Below are 19,470 nucleotides of genomic sequence, written 5' to 3'. Positions count from 1 at the left end.
AAAAGGACAACTCCCATTTGTATATGTAAATTTTGATGACTTTGTCACATAATCCCTCCAATTACTTTAGTAGTACTGTGAAACACCATTTGATATCAGTTTTGTTAAACACTAATCTTGACCAGCTAGAATAGTAGTGATACCAGACATCATGTCCCCACACTTTGCTTTCGTCTTCATTCATGTTTATACCAGGAATGATCTTACACTACAGATGAAGTTGGGCATAGAAGATAAATTTGAAGAGTCTATAGAACTTGAGAAGCAGAAGAAACACTAAAGCTTAGAAACAGTGGAGCCCCCTGCCAGAAAGCCCTAAATATTGTTTGCCTGTATTCTTGGTTTGTACTAAAATTAACCTGTGAATCCCACTCAGACCCCAATTCATTTGCTTGGGTTCCTGATGATACTTGTCTAACTCTTGGCAATCCTCTACTCTTAAGGCACTGAAATCTGTCTCTAGGTCCTCTCTCTGGAGTTCTAGCTCCAGATATGATACTCTGGAACACAATTAGAAACTTGCACAATCAGTGCCATTGCCTTGAGAGGCTGCCATGCAGCCTCCCCCACATCCTAGCCTAGCCACCTTGCATAAAAAAATCTAACATGGATGTGTTCTTAATTTTGAGGCAAGTACTGTTGGCAAACTTCTTTTAAGGCAAGACTGAAGTCCGTGTTGCTTCTTCTTTACCTTGACTTGCTCATTCCAGATTTCTTCTCCCTCTTTCCTCAGCGAGGAAAGTACCAGCAAAGTACCAGCATGGAGGTACCAGCAAGCCATCTGGCCAAAACAGCGAGGGTTAAGGTATAAATTGAAGCTGGAGCTCTTCTAATCTAGTATGACAGTTTGTACTGATCAGGTTAATGAGGATAATTTCTCTTTGGCTTGTACAGAGACCTGAAAATGTAATCTGATCTGCTATTAATTACCCTGTCCAATCATTAACATAATGTTTCACTGAATAGAGAAAGACTATTCACACTGCAGGAGCAGTGTATCAACCAAAGCACCATAAAAAAAAAAAAAGTGCTGCCTTTTGTATTTGGCAGGGAAGCTGTACTATCACTGTGAGAAGGACATGCACTTTGACGTGTTTCTCACCAGTAGGGATGAGTTGTCCTGAGCCGTACACCCTCCTCCAGTTCCCTCGGGGAAATTACACAGAGGTGTGTGATGATTGGCACAGAATAGGGAGATACACTGTGGTTTTGGGAACAGAGTGAAACTAATTAGTCCACAACAAGATTAAATAACTGCATCTTGAGTGACAGGAACATAATGCTTTATCAAATAAATAAAATAACTTTAGATGGCTCTTTTCTTTTATCAACAAGTATTTATTGAATGATTATTCCTTGTTAAGCTCTGTGCTGGGCACTAGGGATGTAGTATTCAAACAAAACAGACGCAGATCCTGTTTTGTGCAGTTTATAGTCCAGGTAGAGGATGTATGTATATATATAAAATCTCATGCAGAACATTCTAGTGCAGCTGTGAGAAATTTATAATGAAAAAGTGAACTGAAGTAAACTTTTTGGGAGAAGACTGGGGGAAAATACTCTTTTTCAATTCCATATTTAAAAAGTAAACAAACAAACAAACAAAAAGAAAACGTGAAAAAGCTAGGGTGCTCTAAGAGCATTTGATAAAGAAACTGGGTGGAACTCAAAGAATGAGCCAAGTAAATAGTGAAGTAAGAAAGGGAAGAAAGAATAGCATCCACGAAAGTTATGAGGAGGCAAGCAGGTTTGAGGAACATCCAGGAAGGAAATGAGTTCAGAGAGCAAAAAAGCAACAAAATATGAGACTGAGAGAAGTGTTACATCTTTTTTGGCCATGAACACACTCTAGATGGGCTACAGGCCCTTGAAAGTTGACAGGTTATGTTGGTCACTTCCATGGGGCATTCGGACTTTTTCCTAAGGGCAATGGGAAATAGTTGAAGGTTTCTAAGCCCAGTTGAGCTTAGACTAGTAGATTAAAAAAAAAATCCATATAGCTAACACACCAAACAAACCCCTCAACTATCTCAGAAACCCGGATTCAAGAATAAAAGAAAGACATGTGTGGATGGAGCAGATGTAGCCTTTCCACTCTATGTCTGCACAGAAGGCTAGGCAGAACCCCTGAGAGGCCAAAAAGTAATTACACTTCTACTCTGGATCCATGTCTTAACCACAAGGAGTGTGTTCTGCAGGCTCTATTTTCTAATTGAGGGTAATTATAAGAAGTTAAAGCTAGATTAGAGACAATTAGACCCTATACAAGAGGGAACTCTGTGGGTGGCCAGGAAGGGAGTAGGAAGAACCAGCTGGGAAAGTGTTTCCCAAACCACTTGGCGTTCTTTGACTCATATTACAGGAGGAGGTTTCTTTAGGGGGAAAGGAGTCTATCTGCTCCCGTGTGGTGCCTACCTGGAGGGCAGGCAGGTGAAATAGGTAAACACACACACACACACACACACACACACACACACACACATCACTGACAGCCAATCAAGATTGCCTTTTCCTCAAGCCAAAGTGCTAGAAGCCAGTAAGTGGAAACGAAGAGGAAAGGAAGGTGAAGGTCCCATTACTATTCAATTTAAGACATCTTATTTGAGCAACTCCTTTTTGTGTGCTGCTCTGGATCTAGATGCTGTGGGAGATACATGGTGAGCAGGTGATCTTCCCTTTAGAGGGTTTCCAATTCTATTTGAGGTGTTTGGTGTGGCTGGAGCCCAGAGGGAGAGAAGGAGATTGGTGAGCGGTGAGGTCAAGAGGGGGCCACAAGCCAGGAGGAGAAGCTCTCACTCCTTTTCAGGGGCACTGGAGAACCACGGAGAGTGATGAACTGTGAGAGTATAGTGTCAGGTGTGGGTTTTAGGAAGGTACATCTAGCCGCTGTGGGGAAGGTGGATGAGGAGGGCATGGCAAGGAGCAAGATTAGGGGGCTCCATCAGAGCTGCCTGTGGGGGGAGTTGGGGATGTCTATGACCATGAGGAGAAAAATGAGGAGGAGAGGCCAGGAAAAAAAGTGACTTGTTTTAAACTCTCTTCATCCACCAAGCCTCCATCACTTTGATTAGTCATTGATTCATTCAATCAACAAATAATTATCTTGCATCTGTGTAGAGCACAGTGATAGGGGGCGTCAAGAATAATAAGGATGATGTTATTCCAGTCTTCAAGGGGCTTAATTGAAATGAGCAGGACAGTCAATAGCTGCTCTACGATTTTAGACATGGCTCTGATCAGCAGAGAGGCAGACAATCTAAGAAACAGTAGGCAGTGTGAGTGTGCATAAGCCCTAACGAGAGGCACAGTGGAAGGCATCTAAGTTTGTAGGAGAACGGTATGGTGGCTGTGTGTGTATGTAGAGGTGTGTGTGTGTGTGTGTGTGTGTGTGTGCAGACACGTGGGCACATTGGGCACATGCACATAATGAAACCAAAAACTTTAACACCAACAGATGTTTCTATAACACACACACAGCAAGAGAGACAAAGACAGAGAGAGAGACTTTTGCAGCAAGCAAATTTGGGTGTTTTGAATTTTTCCCCTAAGAGGCATGTCTGGCAAACTTATTTTACCATGCAAGGATTACCCTGGAATTCCCAAGAACATTAGGTCTGTAAGGATTCAGGGAGGGTTCCTACTCTGTTGGCTCTTTCCCTTGAAGGAGGGAGCAGCAGTGGGCTGAGCCCCCAAGTACTCAGCCTAGTGCTTGGTGTCCTTCATAGAAGCCCAGGCTGTTCGGAGAAAAAAAATACTCCCTGGGGGTGGTGGGGGCCCGGAGCTCCCCTTAGCAGATGCCCAGTGACTCATAAGCCTTCTCACTGCCTTCTGAACATCCTTGTTTCTCAGGCTGTACACGATGGGGTTGACCATGGGAGTGACCACAGTGTAGAACAAGGAGAAGATCTTGTTCAGGACAGCAGCCCAGGTCGCTGCGGGGACAGCGTACACTGTTCCCAGTGTTCCATAGTACAGCGTGACCACTGTGAGGTGGGAGGAGCAGGTGGAGAAGGCTCGTCGCTTTCCTGCAGCTGATGGAATCCTGAGGACAGCAGCCACAATGTGGATATAGGAGGCTACGGTGAGTACGAAGGGCACCATGGTGACGAAGGAGGCCAGGAGGAAGGCGGTTTTCTCCACGATCTCAGTATCAGAGCAGGCCAGCTTCAGCACAGGGGCCAGGTCACAGAAGAAGTGGTCGATCGTATAGGCTGCACAGAATGGCAGCTGAAAAGTCATGGCAACAGTGACCACAGGGGTTAGGAAGCCACCCAGCCAAGAGCCGCTTGCAAGCAGGACACACGTGTGGAGGTTCATGAGCGATGGGTACTGGAGGGGGCTGCAGATGGCAAGGTAGCGGTCGTAAGACATGGCAGCCAGCAGAAAGCACTCAGCTACTGCCATGGAACCGAAGAAGTAAAACTGCACCACACAGCCCACAAAAGAAATCACCTTGGGACCTACCAGAAGGGTCTGCAGCATCTTAGGGGCAATAGAGGTAGTGTACCAGATCTCAAGGAAGGAGAAATTGGACAGAAAGAAGTACATGGGGGTTTGGAGGTTACGATCAAGGGAAATGATGATAAGGATAAGAAGGTTCCCCAGCAAAGTCACTACATACATTCCCAGAAATATCCCCAAAAGAAAAAACTGTAACCCATGGAGATTCCCGAATCCCAGCAGGAGGAATTCTTTGACTGTGGTCAGATTACCCATATCTGTGAGATTCGCGCATTAGACCTGAGGAAAGGAGAGACATAGAGCCAGTTGGAAAAAGAGACATGCTACTGGGTAGCACCGTCAGATATGTCATATATTATAAAACTCAAAGACCCTCGTTTTTCTTGTCTGGAATACATTTCCTGTTTTATTCTGCTAGGTGTATTTACCTAATAGCCACAGAGAAATCAGAAACTAGGCCCTGGAGAGTTAACAGAGAGGATGTCTCTTTTGCTCTTTTCCACTCTTTTCCTTGACATAACAGGTGATGAATCTACCTTTGGGAGTCTCACAGTGGGAGGCAAACATATCTTAATGGGGACATGGCAAGAAAGCTTCTCTCAACTCAGCTTTTAAGACTCAATAGAAATGTGACTCTAAAATTATAAAATAACACTGGAATTCGCATCACCCCATCTCCCCCCAGACCCCTAAATCAGGGTGGATTTCACCAGGAATGTAATTGGAGGGAGGAGGGAAATTCAGAACTATTGATCTTAAAGTACCTGTAAGAAAAATAAGAGTTTCTGCCAGGCTCTGGGGACATGTAGCTGATTGCTTCCATGGCATCAAATTCCTATGGAAATTGAGGGGAAAATGTATGTAAAGTTATTCACTTGAAGTGTTAGAGAAAAATAATGTTCCATCCCTCATAAATGAAAATGACATTCCTGACTCACAAGCAGTAGGATGTGCATTTAGAGTTATTTTTTTCCAGTAGCAGGCATGGGTTAGCAGTGAGTCATGAAAGCAGCTCCCCCATCCCCACGAGCATACCTCCCCCATGACGCTCAAAGACCCAAATTTGTGAAATGGCTGTCTGGTCTTAGTGCTTGAGCCGTGCAATAGAATTAACAATCAATCTGTGCTGTGGCCTAACGTAGAGGTAAATGCGAGGCCAGACATAGGGGCTTGGTTCAGCTGCTGGTGTAGGCTGAAGGCTCAGTCTGTGGCCAGGAAATAGAGCAAAGCCATCTTTGCTGCTTTGCTTGGGGTGATGACAACGTGTCCCTAAAAGGTTACAATTAAGTCATAATTTTTGTAAATGAAATCCTATTTTAAATCCATTCGGGGAACTGCCTATTCAAAGAACTCATTAAGAATGCTTCTGTGACATGAAAGAATTCCTCCATAATTTATCCTTTGTGCTAATATAAATTGTTAATACATTGGGCTTGTGTAAAGGAAGGTCCACCTCTAACGGGGATCTCCAGGACATTCAGGGAGCCTAAGGTGGTACTGAATATAATTACAGTGTGTAAAGAAAATCAATTAGCAGGTGGAGTTGTCTCTGGGGGTGATGACTGCTTCCTAATTGGGGGATTAAGCTGCAGTGTCCTATTACTTACCATTTTACCCTGTCTTCAGAGACTGGCAGCCAGCATTCAGAACTGAAATTAGCATCATTAGATTTTTATCATTCAATCCTAAATCTCATTAGTTAATAATGAATAAGCTTGATTTTTCCCTTTTGATTTACAGGTATGGTCTTTAAATGCCTCCAAATTCAAAGGCATACCAGCTTCCCTAAATCCTTGCCCATCCTCTCTTTCTTGCACTGAAGACATTAATGTGGCAAAAGAGAGGTTTCAGCTCAGAATACTATTCATTCATTCAGTCAGTCATTCACTCACCACATATTTTTAGACACTTAACTCTGTGTCATATTATTGGGCTAGGCAGGCTCTGGAGATAAAATTATGAACAGAAAAGTGATGGTCTCACTGTTTTCAGAACTTACATCCTACTAGTGGAGGTGATTTTAAAAATAATGGTAAAACTACTATTGTGGTCAGTTCTATGAGGGAGAAAAACTGGGTCTTAATATAAAAAACAATACAGGGAGAGGTGATTTCATTTTGGCAAGATGCTCAGGGAAGATCTTTCTGAAGAAGTCATATTTCAGCTGAGATCTGATCAGTATGGACTAGCCATCTAGGAGACCAATCCGAAGGGAGGTATTACAGGCAGACAGAGAGCATGTGCAAAAGTCCTGAGTGAGATAAGCACTTGACTACTAGAAGCATTAGAACTAACAAGCAAACAGCAAAAACAAGAACTGTAACTGGAGGGCTACAGGTGAGGGAAAGAGTGATAGGAGGTGAGTTTGTAGAATGCATATCTGATTTATATTTTGAAAAGATCCCTCAGGCTTCTGTGTGGAGAATGACTGTAAGGGACCAAAAGGGAAAAGGAGAAAACTCATAAGGAAGCTAGAATAGTAATACAGGTAAGAGATGGAGATCAAGTTGGGATAGTGTAAAGTGAATTAATTTTAAGACTTTTAATATAGAAGAATATGTATATGTATGTATGTGTATATATATACATACTTATCTGTATGCATATTATGCTTTACTAAACACAGAGAGCTCAACTCAGTGGTCTGTGACAACCTGGAGGGGTAGGATAGGGTGGGAGATGGGAGGGAGGTTCAGGAGGGAAGGGAACTATATATACTTGTGACTGATTCTTGTTGATGTATGGAAGAGGCCAACACAGTATTGAAAGGCAATTATCTTCCAATTAAAAAAAGTAGTGAGATGACATAGGTTGCAGACAAACTGCATTAGAAGAGGACATGAAGAACAGGAAGGAATTAAGGATGAATCCTAGTTTCTGGCTTAAGCAACTGTATAGATGATCCTCTCTTTTCCTGAGGATCAAGTAGGTAACTTAGTTTGAGGGGGATTTTCTTTCCATCCATCCATCCACCCTTCCTTCCTTCCTTTCTTTTTGTTAGATCTAGTGGGTGATGATCCATTGCTGTGATGACAGTTTTAGTCCTCCTGTGGGTCAGGAATCTGGTAACAGAGTCTCAGCCCTGAGAGACAGGGCTCCCACTGTGGCCACACAACAAGCTTAAGGAAAAGTCTAACAAACTCATGTCTTTGTTTTCAAAAAGGACCAAGGAAGAGAGTGAACATGTCACTGTAACCTTTACTCACTCTGCAGAAATTGCTCAAAGCACAGGGTTAGCAACTGCATACCAGGAGCATCTTGTGCATAGGAAAGCAAATTCCATGTGGGACTGTTGAACTCTCTTCAATGTGAGTCTCTGAGAAGCCTTCATTAACGGCAACCCAACTACCTAGAGCTTTCAATGATCTGAGATTTTTTTTTTAATTCTGTTATGTCTCATTTTGCCTTTGTGTGCATGAAAGAGATAATGAAACAAGCTTAGTCAAGAAAACAATTTTCAGGAGCTATTCTAGGGTCAGAATACATTCAGTTCTACTCTCCCTCTCTTCATTTTATTTGTAGTTCTGACCAATCAAAATTAATGCTCAGAATAATGGCTTGGAAGCTCTGAAAAATCCTCAATCAGTAAAGACTGATTCAAGTATATCATTATACTTGATTTACTAAGTCTGGACAGTGGACTGTGATAGCTTAGTGGAATATTTCTTTTAAGCAAATACAATAGAAAACAGCTTTGTTCTTACCCTTCAGTTACCCAGAAAATCTAATTAAACATATGCCCTTTCCCCTTTTCCTTTGATGTTCCCTTAATCATGACTTGCCTTGGTATTAATTTTCTTATGTCCTTATAGTTAACAAAAAAATATTCACTAACATGAAAAATTGTTTGGTGCTCAATGTAAAATAAAATCATCCAAATTACCTCCTGCACCATCTTCAAGATGCTAATAGTTGCAAAAGTACAATAATGAAATTGGAAGTGTAGCAACATTACTAGGAAGTGAGAGACTAGAGAATGAGCCCAAACTCATTACCTCTTCTAGAGTCAGTCCTCTTGGAAAAGGGGGTGATGAGGAGGAATCTGAAGAATGGCTGAAGATTAGTGCAGGAAGGGAGAAATATACAGCTTGATAAGGAGAGCAATGATCTGACTATACCTGTCAGATACCATCTGATCCAGCAAATTCACTGCAGTGTATGTATGCAAAGGAGAAGAAATCAATATCTCAAAGAGATATCTGCATCCCCATGTTAATTGCAGCCATATTCATTATACCAAACAGCCTGAATGTCCACCGATGGATAAACAAATAAAATGTGGTACACGCATAGAGTAGAATATTATTCAGCCTTAAAAAGGAGATTCCTGTCATTTGCAGCAATATAGATGAACCTAGAGGGCATTATGCTAAGTGAAATAAGTTAGATGGAGAAAGACAGAGGCTGTATGAGTTCACTTATATGTGGGATCTAAAAAAGATGAGCTCAGAGATCCAGAGACTAGAATCATGTTTATCAGGGGCTAGGTGGCTGGGGTGGGGAAAATGGGAAGATGTTGGTCATAGGGTACAAGCTTTCAGTTATAAGATGAATAATGTACGGCATGCTGACAATAGTTAATTGTACTTCATTGTATACTTCAATTTGCTAAAAGCGTAGACAAGTGCTCTCACCACAAAAAAGTAGGTGCCTTAAGTGAGGTGATGGATGTGTTAACTTGATTATGGTAATCATTTCATAATGTATACATATATTAAATCATCTTGTTATATATCCTAAAACAATTAGAAACTCAGTGCTCCCCCTTTCTTCAGACCCCCAACTCTATCCATTTTTTTTTAAAGCAACAAACGCATGACACACAAATGTGCCCTTAGCTCTTCATTCTCCCCGAAGTTATACTGGTGTCAGGAACAGTTGTTCAATGGTATCAGGGATAGTTAGTAGGTACAGAAAATCATCTTAGTAGCCCAGTCCTTAATGTTTAGGTCACCCCTTAGTCTAAGCACATATAAACCTGTTCCTGAAAGTGATATCTGAGATACTCGGCTGGTGAACAGGAAAACTACCCAGAGCAGAGTCTTTGAAAGAGGAGAGCAGAGAAGAAATCCTTAAGTTGTACTATACTGTCTCTTTTATCAATAGATGAAGTTGATTTTTTTAGTCCTCTCTCTTTATAAGTAGTGTCTTTCTTCTTTAAATTTTTTAAAATTGTGGTAAAAGTCACATGATATCAAGCATACAATTTTAACCATATTTAACTATATTGAATTACAGTTCCAAGGAACTAGTTATATTCACATTTTTGTGCAACACTCCACATCATCCATCTTCTGAATTTTCCACCTTCCTAAACCAAAACTCTGTCCCCATTAAACAGTGATTCCCCCTCCCCACCCCACATCTACCCCCTGGAACTTAGCATCTACCAAAGTACTTTCTGACTCTATGAATTTGACTATTCTAGGTACCTAGTATAAATAGAATCAAATGGTATTTGTCTGCACCTAATATATAAGTAGTGTCTTTCTTGAATAATTCAAGGTTGTGCCATGCAGCAGGAAAATTTGATTAAAAGTTTATTTTCCTTTGAACACAACTGGTGGAACATTATAGACAGTTCACTTTTTTTAGGCTTCCCTGGTGGCTCAGAAGGTAAAGCATCTGCCTGCAATGCGGGAGACCTAGGTTTGATCCCTGGGTTGAGAAGATCCCCTGGAGAAGGAAATGGCAACCCACCCCAGTACTCTTGCCTGGAGAATTCCGTGGATGGAGGAGCCTGGTAGGCTACAGTCCATGGGGTCACAAAGAGTCAGACATGACTGAGCGACTTCACTTTCTTTTCATGTTCTTAGAGGAATTGTACATTAACACAAGTAACCCCTTGGTGTCCAGGGGATTGATTTCATTATTTGTGTTTTTGCATCTTAAGACCTAGAGATAGACATTATTGAAACCTGGAGACAGGCATTGCTGAGATGCCTGGAACAAACATTATTGAGACCCAGAAACAGACTGGGAGATAGGCATTACTGAGACCTGCTGACAGATATTTCTAATTCAACTACATTCTTTGGTGCCAAATACTTTTTCTCCTGTTCTGTTCCATTTGTCAACATGGTAGACAGCTAATAGGCCAGGAAATATCTTGGGCGAAAAGGTATGTGATGTGTCATGTGGCATACCTAGCCTAAATGTGCAGCTGCGGCTGCTGCTAAGTTGCTTCAGTCGTGTCCGACTCTGTGAGACCCCATAGACGGCAGCCCACCAGGCTCCCCTGTCCCTGGGATTCTCCAGGCAAGAACACTGGAGTGGGTTGCCATTTCCTTCTCCAATTCATGAAAGTGAAAAGTGAAAGGGAAGTCACTCAGTCATGTCCGACTCTTAGCGACCCCATGGACTGCAGCCTACCTACCAGGCTCCTCCATCCATGGGATTTTCCAGGCAAGAGTACTGGAGTGGGGTGCCATTGCCTTCTCCAAAATGTGCAGAATGGCAGCAATTTTCCTAGTAAGTTGTGCAAAGAGTAATAGGCTCATCCTTTCACTCCCCACTGTCAAGATATTGCATACAAAAATTTGGGGGGGGGTCTAAATAATCTGTATAAACACCAAAGTTTCCCTTTACCTCAGCATAGACTCTAATTATGGTTGTTACTTTATAGCAAAAATCTGAAGTTGGTGGAATCCTGAAAACATTCTGTCAATAAACCATCCTTGAAAAACTGGCTCTCCACAATGCCAAATATCCAGTTTGAATGAGGGGCTTACTTTCTAGCCAGTTATATTCTTCTAGTTGACTTCTCATGTTCACCTTATCCTCTGAGTCAAAAAATAACATTTTCTAGACTTTCTATGCCTGCTCCATATCCTTATATCCAGGAGAACTGAAACAATCCATTCCATCATTCTAATATTTACCTGTTCATATACTCATGGTGCTATGTGTTTGAATAGTGGTGACATTTATTTTTTTGCATCTGGAGAAACCTCAGTACTCCTCTTACTCATTGCTCTCTAATCCCCACCCTGTAGCACTCGAGAACACTATATCTGTCACCACTCACATTTTTTTTTTGAAGCTTTCTGCTCCTAGACTCCTCTTCTTTGCTGATCTGGACAGATTTACAGCAGTTAGGACACCATAGTCACAGTCACATGGTGTCTTTGGTCTGTACCAAATTTATCGTGTCACAGGAAAGGAGTATATTGTAGTAGTTAAGAGCCTGGTCTTACAGCCTGTCAGACAGACTTGAGTCTCAGTTCTGGCTCCACCACATACTCTCTGTGTGACTCTGAGCAAGTAACTTAACCTCTTGGTGTTTCAATTTTCTCAGCTGTAAAACAGAGAATAATTATAATAATAAAACCACCTCATAGTGTTTCCATTAGAGTTAAATGGGAAAATCCATATGAAGCGTTGGTGAGGTGCCTAGCATTCTGTAAGTGTTCAATCTCATTTTCATTTGACAATGTGTACCTGTGGGTGTGATTACTCTTCAGTTGTTTCCCTAACAAAATTGTTATTAATAATGGCTCAAAGCTAGGTACAATCTTACAGTATTTTGTTCTTTTCTGATCTCCTTCACATAATCTGCCGTAAGACCTGAGTCCTCAGTAAGATCTTAATAAATGTTTATTGGTATAACACTTTTCCCATCCCTGCCAAAATCTGTAAGCTCTAATAAGGTCACTCTTGACAGAAGTCCAGAGAGATTTTTCTTACCTCTCATTGTCCTTTTCCTCTACAGAGGGGCTGGCTTATGACCCTATGGTCTGGACAGCTTCATCTTGACAGAGAATAAGGATCCCCCATCAAGAGCATTCTCAGTCTAGCTGCTGTTCTAACTGCCCAACTTAATATCCTGCCTTTGCTTCTTCCCATTAGGGAGTCAGGTCCTACCTGTTTGCTCGATACATTCTTATGAAAATCAATTTCCCTTTAGCCTGTTTCCCATGGGTAGTGTTTTCTCCTTCCACTGGGGAAGTTAAAATGGTTGAGTATACAGAGAGCACACAGAATGTCTCGTGCCAATGAATTTCTTACCATATCCTAAACTCTGAAGTTTTCCAGGTCAGAGCAGCCAGTTACTACTCTGAAAGCCAGACTTCCCGGTTGTGATGAATGGGGCCAACCTTCAGCAACGCTGGGAGATTGGGAAAGCTTGATCTGAAGCTACAGTTCCTCTTTCTTTCTCTAGTGCCTTCCACCTTGGTTGATCCCAGTTTCATATTATCTCTGAACCCTTTTCCTTTCTCTCTACCTCTAGTTCAGTATTTCTAAGCTTCCCTTCAAAATATTTTCTCTTTAATTTGTGTTAAAATGCACATCTATTTTTGATGCTTACTTAGTATAAAACTGAATATAGATCTGTGATGGAAATCTTTGCACATAGTTAGCACAAATTGTTTGCTGCATAAATAAGCTAAAGATCCAGAAATACAACTATCTCCTCTTGACTATGTTCAGTAATAAATCAACAGCTAATAAAAAGTGTTTTCAAACTTCTACCCTCTCCTTTTGGTTCAAGACTACTAGGAGACCCCCTTCAAAATATCAGTCACTCTTTTCAGGCTTTGATTTGTGGTCAATTTCTGGAACTCATTATGAATTTGGAATTGTCTGAATAGTGATCTACATAGCCTCACTATTGCACTAGCTATAAAGGAAAAATTTATGGAGAAAATTAGTATTGTAAACAAGGTTGCAGGGGTTGTACTTAAGACTCTTTAAGAGAATCAAGCACCCTAGTATAAATCAATATTGCTGATTGCAAATGATTTATGCCTATTCATTAAAGCAAATACCTCAGATATTTGACAACCTTTAAAGCTGTTAATTCAAGTTATTGAATATACTCAAGAAAGAAATAGTTGTGTTTCAGATTTCCATTCTATTATTCAGTCAGAAAATAATTACTGAATACTTGCTGCATGCATAGTCCCACTATGGATATATCTTGAATTATAGAGTAAGTGTGCTCCTTAAAAGTATTGTATCTTTTAACTTTTGTAAAACTACTCCAATTCCTGATTCATCAGGGGGCCTTCCTAAGAAAAGAAGTCCTGTAGCAAATTTTTGAAGAGTGAGGAGTATTTTGTATTATGACTACTTATCTGATCGCTCTATCTCTGTTTTATAAGTATAGACTTTTAGGTAGTAGATTTTCTAAAATAGAGTTATTCCTACAATTTAAACTGGGCTTTATTCCCAATTATAATCTGTTAACACAGGACCCAAATTTTTCTGGGTTTCAGATAGCATCAGGGAAGGATCTACCACTACATCCCTAAAAACCCGTTGGTAAGACAATGAAGAGCTATACAAAAAAGATCTTCATGACCCAGATAATCATGATGGTGTGATCACTCACCTACAGCCAGACATCCTGGAATGTGAAGTCAAGTGGGACTTAGGAAGCATCACCGTGAACAAAGCTAGTGGAGGTGAAGAAATTCCAGTTGAGCTATTTCAAATCCTAAAAAATGATGCTGTGAAAGTGCTGCACTCAATATGCCAGCAAATTTGGAAAACTCAGCAGTGGCCACAGGGCTGGAAAAGGTCAGTTTTCATCCCAATCCCAAAGAAAGGCAATGCCAAAGAATGCTCAAACTACTGCACAAAGCCTTTGACTGTGTGGATCACAGCAAACTGGAAAATTCTTCAAGAGATAGGAATACCAGACCACCTGACCTGCCTCCTGAGAAATCTGTATGCAGGTAAAGAAGCAACAGTTAGAACTGGACATGGAACAACAGACTGGTTCCAAATCAGGAAAGGAGTACATCAAGGCTGTATATTGTCACCCTGCTTATTTAACTTATATGAAGAGTATATCATGAGAAATGCTGGGCTGGATGAAGCACAAGCTGGAATCAAGATTGCCGGGAGAAATATCAATAACCTCATATGTGCAGATGACACCACCCTTATGACAGCAAGTGAAGAAGAACTAAAGAGCCTCTTGATGAAAGTGAAAGAGGAGAGTGAAAAAGTTGGCTTAAAATCAACGTTCAGAAAACTAAGATCATGGCCTCCAGTCCCATCACTTCATGGCAAATAGTGGAAACAGTGGTAGACTTTATATTTTGGGGCTCCAAAATCACTGTAGATGGTGACTGCAGCCATGAAATTAGAAGACACTTGCTCCTTGGAAGAAAAGTTATGACCACCCTAGACAGCTTATTAAAACACAGAGACAATAGTTTGCCAACAAAGGTCCATCTAGTCAAAGCTATGGTTTTTCCAGTAGTCATGTATGGATGTGAGAGTTGGACTATAAAGAAAGCTGAGCGCTGAAGAATTGATGCTTTTGAAGTGTGGTGTTGGAGAAGACTCTTGAGTATCCCTTGGACAGCAAGGAGATCCAACCAGTTCATCCTAAAGGAAATCAATCTTGAATATTCATTGGAAGGACTGATGCTGAAGCTGAAGCTCCAGTACTTTGGTTACCTGATGCGAAGAGCTGACTCATTTGAAAAAACCCTGATGCTGGGCAAGATTGAAGGTGGGAGGAGAATGGGATGACAGAGGATGAAATGAGTAGATGCCATCACTGACTCAATGGACATGAGTTTGAGTAAACTCCAGGAGTCGGTGGTATACAGGGAGGCCTGGCGTGCTGCATTCCATGGGATCGCAGAGTCAGACATGACTGAGCGACTGAACTGAATTGAAGACAAATTCAAGAACTCTTTCTTCTCCTTCTCCTTCTTCTTCTTCTCCTTTTCCTCCTTCTCCCTTCCTTTCTTTTCCAGAACAGTGTTACCTCTTTCTCTAAGGAAGCCATTAGGAGCAAAAGATGGCCTCATTCTTTCTAGAATACTCTTGAGAAATTCACTAGATGCGTTTTTAGGGCCCTTCTTAGTTTCTTTGAGTAAACATGAGGGAATTCATTTTGAGGGTGATCAAGTGATAGAGAAGATAGATTTTTCAGATTCTCAAAGATGATGTCCTCACAGAGGACTCAATCCAGAGTAGACGAGGAAGTTGGAGAAAGCATTCTGACATCCATTGGTAGTGGAAGATCACAGAATGGGGCTAGCAGTGAGGAAATGTAATACCAGAGCCTATGGAAAAGAACCCAATCTACTGTGCAAGTGCCGAGAAAAAGATATTTACTCCGGAGTACAGGTATTGATTTACACAGAGATAGTAGTGTAAGGAAATGGCAACCCACTCCAATACTCTTGCCTGGAAAATTCCATGGACTGAGGAGCCTGGTAGGCTACAGTCCATGGGGTTGCAAAGAGTCGGACACGACTGAGCGACTTCACTTCACTAGTAGAGTAGCAGAGTCGGGAGAGTATGATGTGCTTTTAAGCCAGAAATACCATCAAATCCCAACTTGGTCTTTTGCTAGCTAGGTGACCTTGGACAAACTGTGTAAATTCAGTGCACTTCGACTATCTCATCTGCAAAATAGGGACAATACCTACTCATTAGGTTGTTGTGTAGTTTAAAAGCAAATGCCTTTAATGAAAAACATGGGGTGCCATTGCCTTTTCCGTATGCTGAAAGAAGTGTTCAACAAATATTAGTTCCTTCTCTCCCTATCCTTTTGTCTCTTTGATGAAAAAAAGAGAAAAAAAAAAAAAGATGAAAACTTCTTTCATGATAAAGAAAGGCAGTTGGAATGCCAGAGTGATTCTGATGCTGTGCTTATAAGCCAGGAGGTGAGAGAACCAATATTTCTCAACAAGTGGCATGTAAAATTTAAAGTTCATAAAAGCTTTATTTACAAGACTGTACACCTCTTGGAGTCAAAGGCCTGGCCATATCTTATTTCTCTCAGTAATTACATGGCTTGGTAAATAGTTGAAAATTCAGAGGACACCAGTCAAGCTTACAGGTGGTTGAACGTGGACATAGTTTTGTATTTGAAAGGACTCACTTTGGAGATGCCAAGGAAAGAAAGTTTGAAAGTTGAGTAACAAGTTCTCAAAGTTTAGTTATAGACTAAAAGCAAAGTTTCAGCTAGGCAATCTTCATGAGCTGAAGAATGTTATTGATATTGAGTGGTGACTGATATCCGGGCAGGCTAGTAAGTGCCATTACATAAAGGAGCCTGATTTCCTGCTCTGTATTTTTAGCTCAGGTTCCAGATGGAGAATTGGATCATAAGTTTAATGAACCGCTCTTGTAAGAATCTGTAGTAGATAGGAGGGTGGTTTTCATCAAAGCTTAAGTGGTAAGGACAAAGGGACAAGATCTGAGGTTGTCATAGGAACCTCTTTCCCCTCAAGGGCCATCAGCAGGATTAAATAATGGCCATGGTGCACACTAGCAAGACTAAGGACAGGAGATAAACAAGATGGGAAAGAAAAAATAACTGGGGATAGGATATAGCGGAAGAAAGAAAGAACAGAAAGAGGGTGCTAGAACCACCACTAGCAACTTGAATCACTTCACACTCATGGGGCACCTATCTCTGATCCTGCTCCGCTTAATCACATGATTCCCAACCACAGTCAGTATATTTATTAAGTTCCTCTTCTGTATCACCTACTGTGGTAGGTGCAGTGAGCAATACAGACATGATTAGAACACAGTTAAGGCAGAAAAGAGCTTTCACCAGCACAGAAGGCTGATGACTTTGTTCCAAGGTGAGATGAAAATTGCCAAAAGAGAGATTCAAGCAAAGTTGTTGAGTGAAAGGAAGCAGAGAAGACTTCCTAAAAGATATAGCATTTGAGGTGTTGCTTAAAAGGGTGCAAAAGACTTCAGTAGATGAAACTGGGAGATGACATTCAAGGTGGAAGAAATGAAGTGGGCAGAGAGACCGAGGAGGAGGGTATAATATGGATAAAACCCTGTCCTCCACCTATTACTGTTTTCTATGCACCAAGCACTGTGCTAAGCAGTCTAGATGCATTACTTCATTTAATCTCAATAATAAGCCTATGAGGCAGGATTCCATTATTGTCTCTATTCTATAGATGAGAAAATTCAGACCAGAGAGGCTATACAGATCATCCAATGTTACACAACTATGAAGTGGCAGAGCTGGGTTTTGAACCTGAGCCTATCTGAGTTCAGAGTCCATGCATGCAACTAACCAACGGACTATTTGCAAGTCAGGTCATGGGAAGGCATGATAGCACAGTGTGGTTCAAGACACAGAGCATATGGAAAGCAGAAATGACAGCTGCAGCTGAACTGCGGAGCACCTTATTGACTTGTGAGGTGCGGGGTCTGGATCCGTAAACAGTGGGAAACCATGGGAGATTTTAAAGTGGTGCTTTAGGAAGATTAATCTGTCAGCAGTGCGGAGGATGGATGGGCAAGGAGAGAAACTGGAGGCAGTCAAGAGGCTATTGCAATACAATAGTCTGGGTGTAAGGTTGTGTATTAAGCACTTGAACTAAGGAAGCCAAAGAAGGGAATGGACAGAGGAGAGACATTGTGAAGGGAAAAAAAAAAAAAAAGCAATTCGTGACTAACAGGATGTGGGTGTTGAGGGAGAGGGAGGGGTAGAAATTAAATATGGGACACAGGTTTGGAGGCTTTTTAACTAGAAGAATGGTAATGCAGGGAGCCCAGCCTGGGGCTCTGTGATGACCTAGAGGGATGGGGTGGGAGGCTCAAGAGGGAGGTGATATAAGTATAATTATGGCTGATTTGCAATGTTGTATGGCAGAAATCAACATAACATTGTAAAGCAATTTTCCTCCTATTAAAAAAAAAAAGAATGGTGATGTCAGTCACAGTTGTAGGATGGCTACCTTGAAGAGAAGTTTAGACTTGAGACTGAACCTGGGAGAAATTTCTAAAAAGTGATTTTTGCAACTATAGAAATGAAAGAGACGAACTTGGGGAGAGACAATAGTCAAACGTAAAAGCTTAAAGGAATGCCTCCCTTAACCTGAAATGGCAAGGAGGGACAGTTATGATGTTGGTAGAAGAGAGATTGCCTTTAGGGAGGGGAGAGAAACAGCAAATTGTGAAAAAGGGATTTCGAGACGGTTGAGTGATCAACATTGTTAATATGGTAGTGGAATCAGAGAAGTAAGATCAGAAAATACTATTGATTTGAATGATTAGAAGATCTTTAGTGGTTGACAAGGAGCAGTTCAAAAACAGAGCAAGATTTCAAGGGAATGAGAAAAAGGGAAAGTAGAGGTCACACACTGGTGTAGAAAATGCCCAGGAGAGTTTTCATGGTGAAACTAAAGGAGCAAAATAGATACTTAAGGGGTGCTAGAACTATTGAAAGGGCTTTTAAGATGTTTGTTTTTCTTTATTTGGCTGTAGGATGGCATGCAGGATCTTTAGCTGTGGCATGTGGAATCTAGTTCCTGACCAGGGATTGAACCCAGGCCCCCTGCATTATGAGCATGGAGTCTGAGCCACTGGAACACCAGGGAAGTCCCAAAAGGGCTTCTTAGTGTAAGCATGATCCTAACACGTCTGTTCAGTTCAGTTCAGTTGCTCAGTCGTGTCTGACTCTTTGCGACCCTGTGAATCGCAGCATGCCAGGCCTCCCTGTCCATCACCATCTCCCGGAGTTCACTCAGACTCGCGTCCATCGAGTCGGTGATGCCATCCAGCCATCTCATCCTGGGTCATCCCCTTCTTCTCCTGCCCCCAATCCCTCCCAGCATCAGAGTCTTTTCCAATGAGTCAACTCTTCACATGAGGTGGCCAAGGTACTGGAGTTTCAGCTTTAGCATCATTCCTTCCAAAGAAATCCCAGGGTTGATCCCCTTCAGAATGGACTGGTTGGATCTCCTTGCAGTCCAAGGGACTCTCAAGAGTCTTCTCCAACACCACACTTCAAAAGCATCAATTCTTCGGCACTCAGCCTTCTTCAGAGTCCAACTCTCACATCCACACATGACCACAGGAAAAACCATAGCCTTGACTAGACGGACCTTAGTCGGCAAAGTAATGTCTCTGCTTTTGAATATGCTATCTATGTTGCTCATAACCTTTCTTCCAAGGAGTAAGCATCTTTTAATTTCATGGCTGCAGTCACCATCTGCAGTGATTTTGGAGCCCCCCAAAATAACGTCTGACACTGTTTCCACTGTTTCCCCATCTATTTCT

At 41.6% G+C, this 19,470-nt stretch overlaps 1 protein-coding gene across 1 annotated transcript; it reads right to left on the bottom strand.

Moving 5' to 3' along the window:
* Positions 1-3,702: 3,702 nt before the first annotated feature.
* On the bottom strand, positions 3,703-4,716 carry LOC138930828 (olfactory receptor 6N1-like). Its single transcript, XM_070291229.1, has one exon. The coding sequence runs from the start codon at positions 4,714-4,716 to the stop codon at positions 3,703-3,705; it is 1,014 nt and encodes a 337-aa protein (XP_070147330.1).
* Between the last annotated feature and the right edge of the window lie 14,754 nt (positions 4,717-19,470).

Source organism: Ovis canadensis, chromosome X (genome assembly GCF_042477335.2).
Source record: "Ovis canadensis isolate MfBH-ARS-UI-01 breed Bighorn chromosome X, ARS-UI_OviCan_v2, whole genome shotgun sequence".
NCBI classification, from domain to species: Eukaryota; Metazoa; Chordata; class Mammalia; order Artiodactyla; family Bovidae; genus Ovis; species Ovis canadensis.
This window is presented reverse-complemented; position numbering and strand designations above follow the sequence as displayed.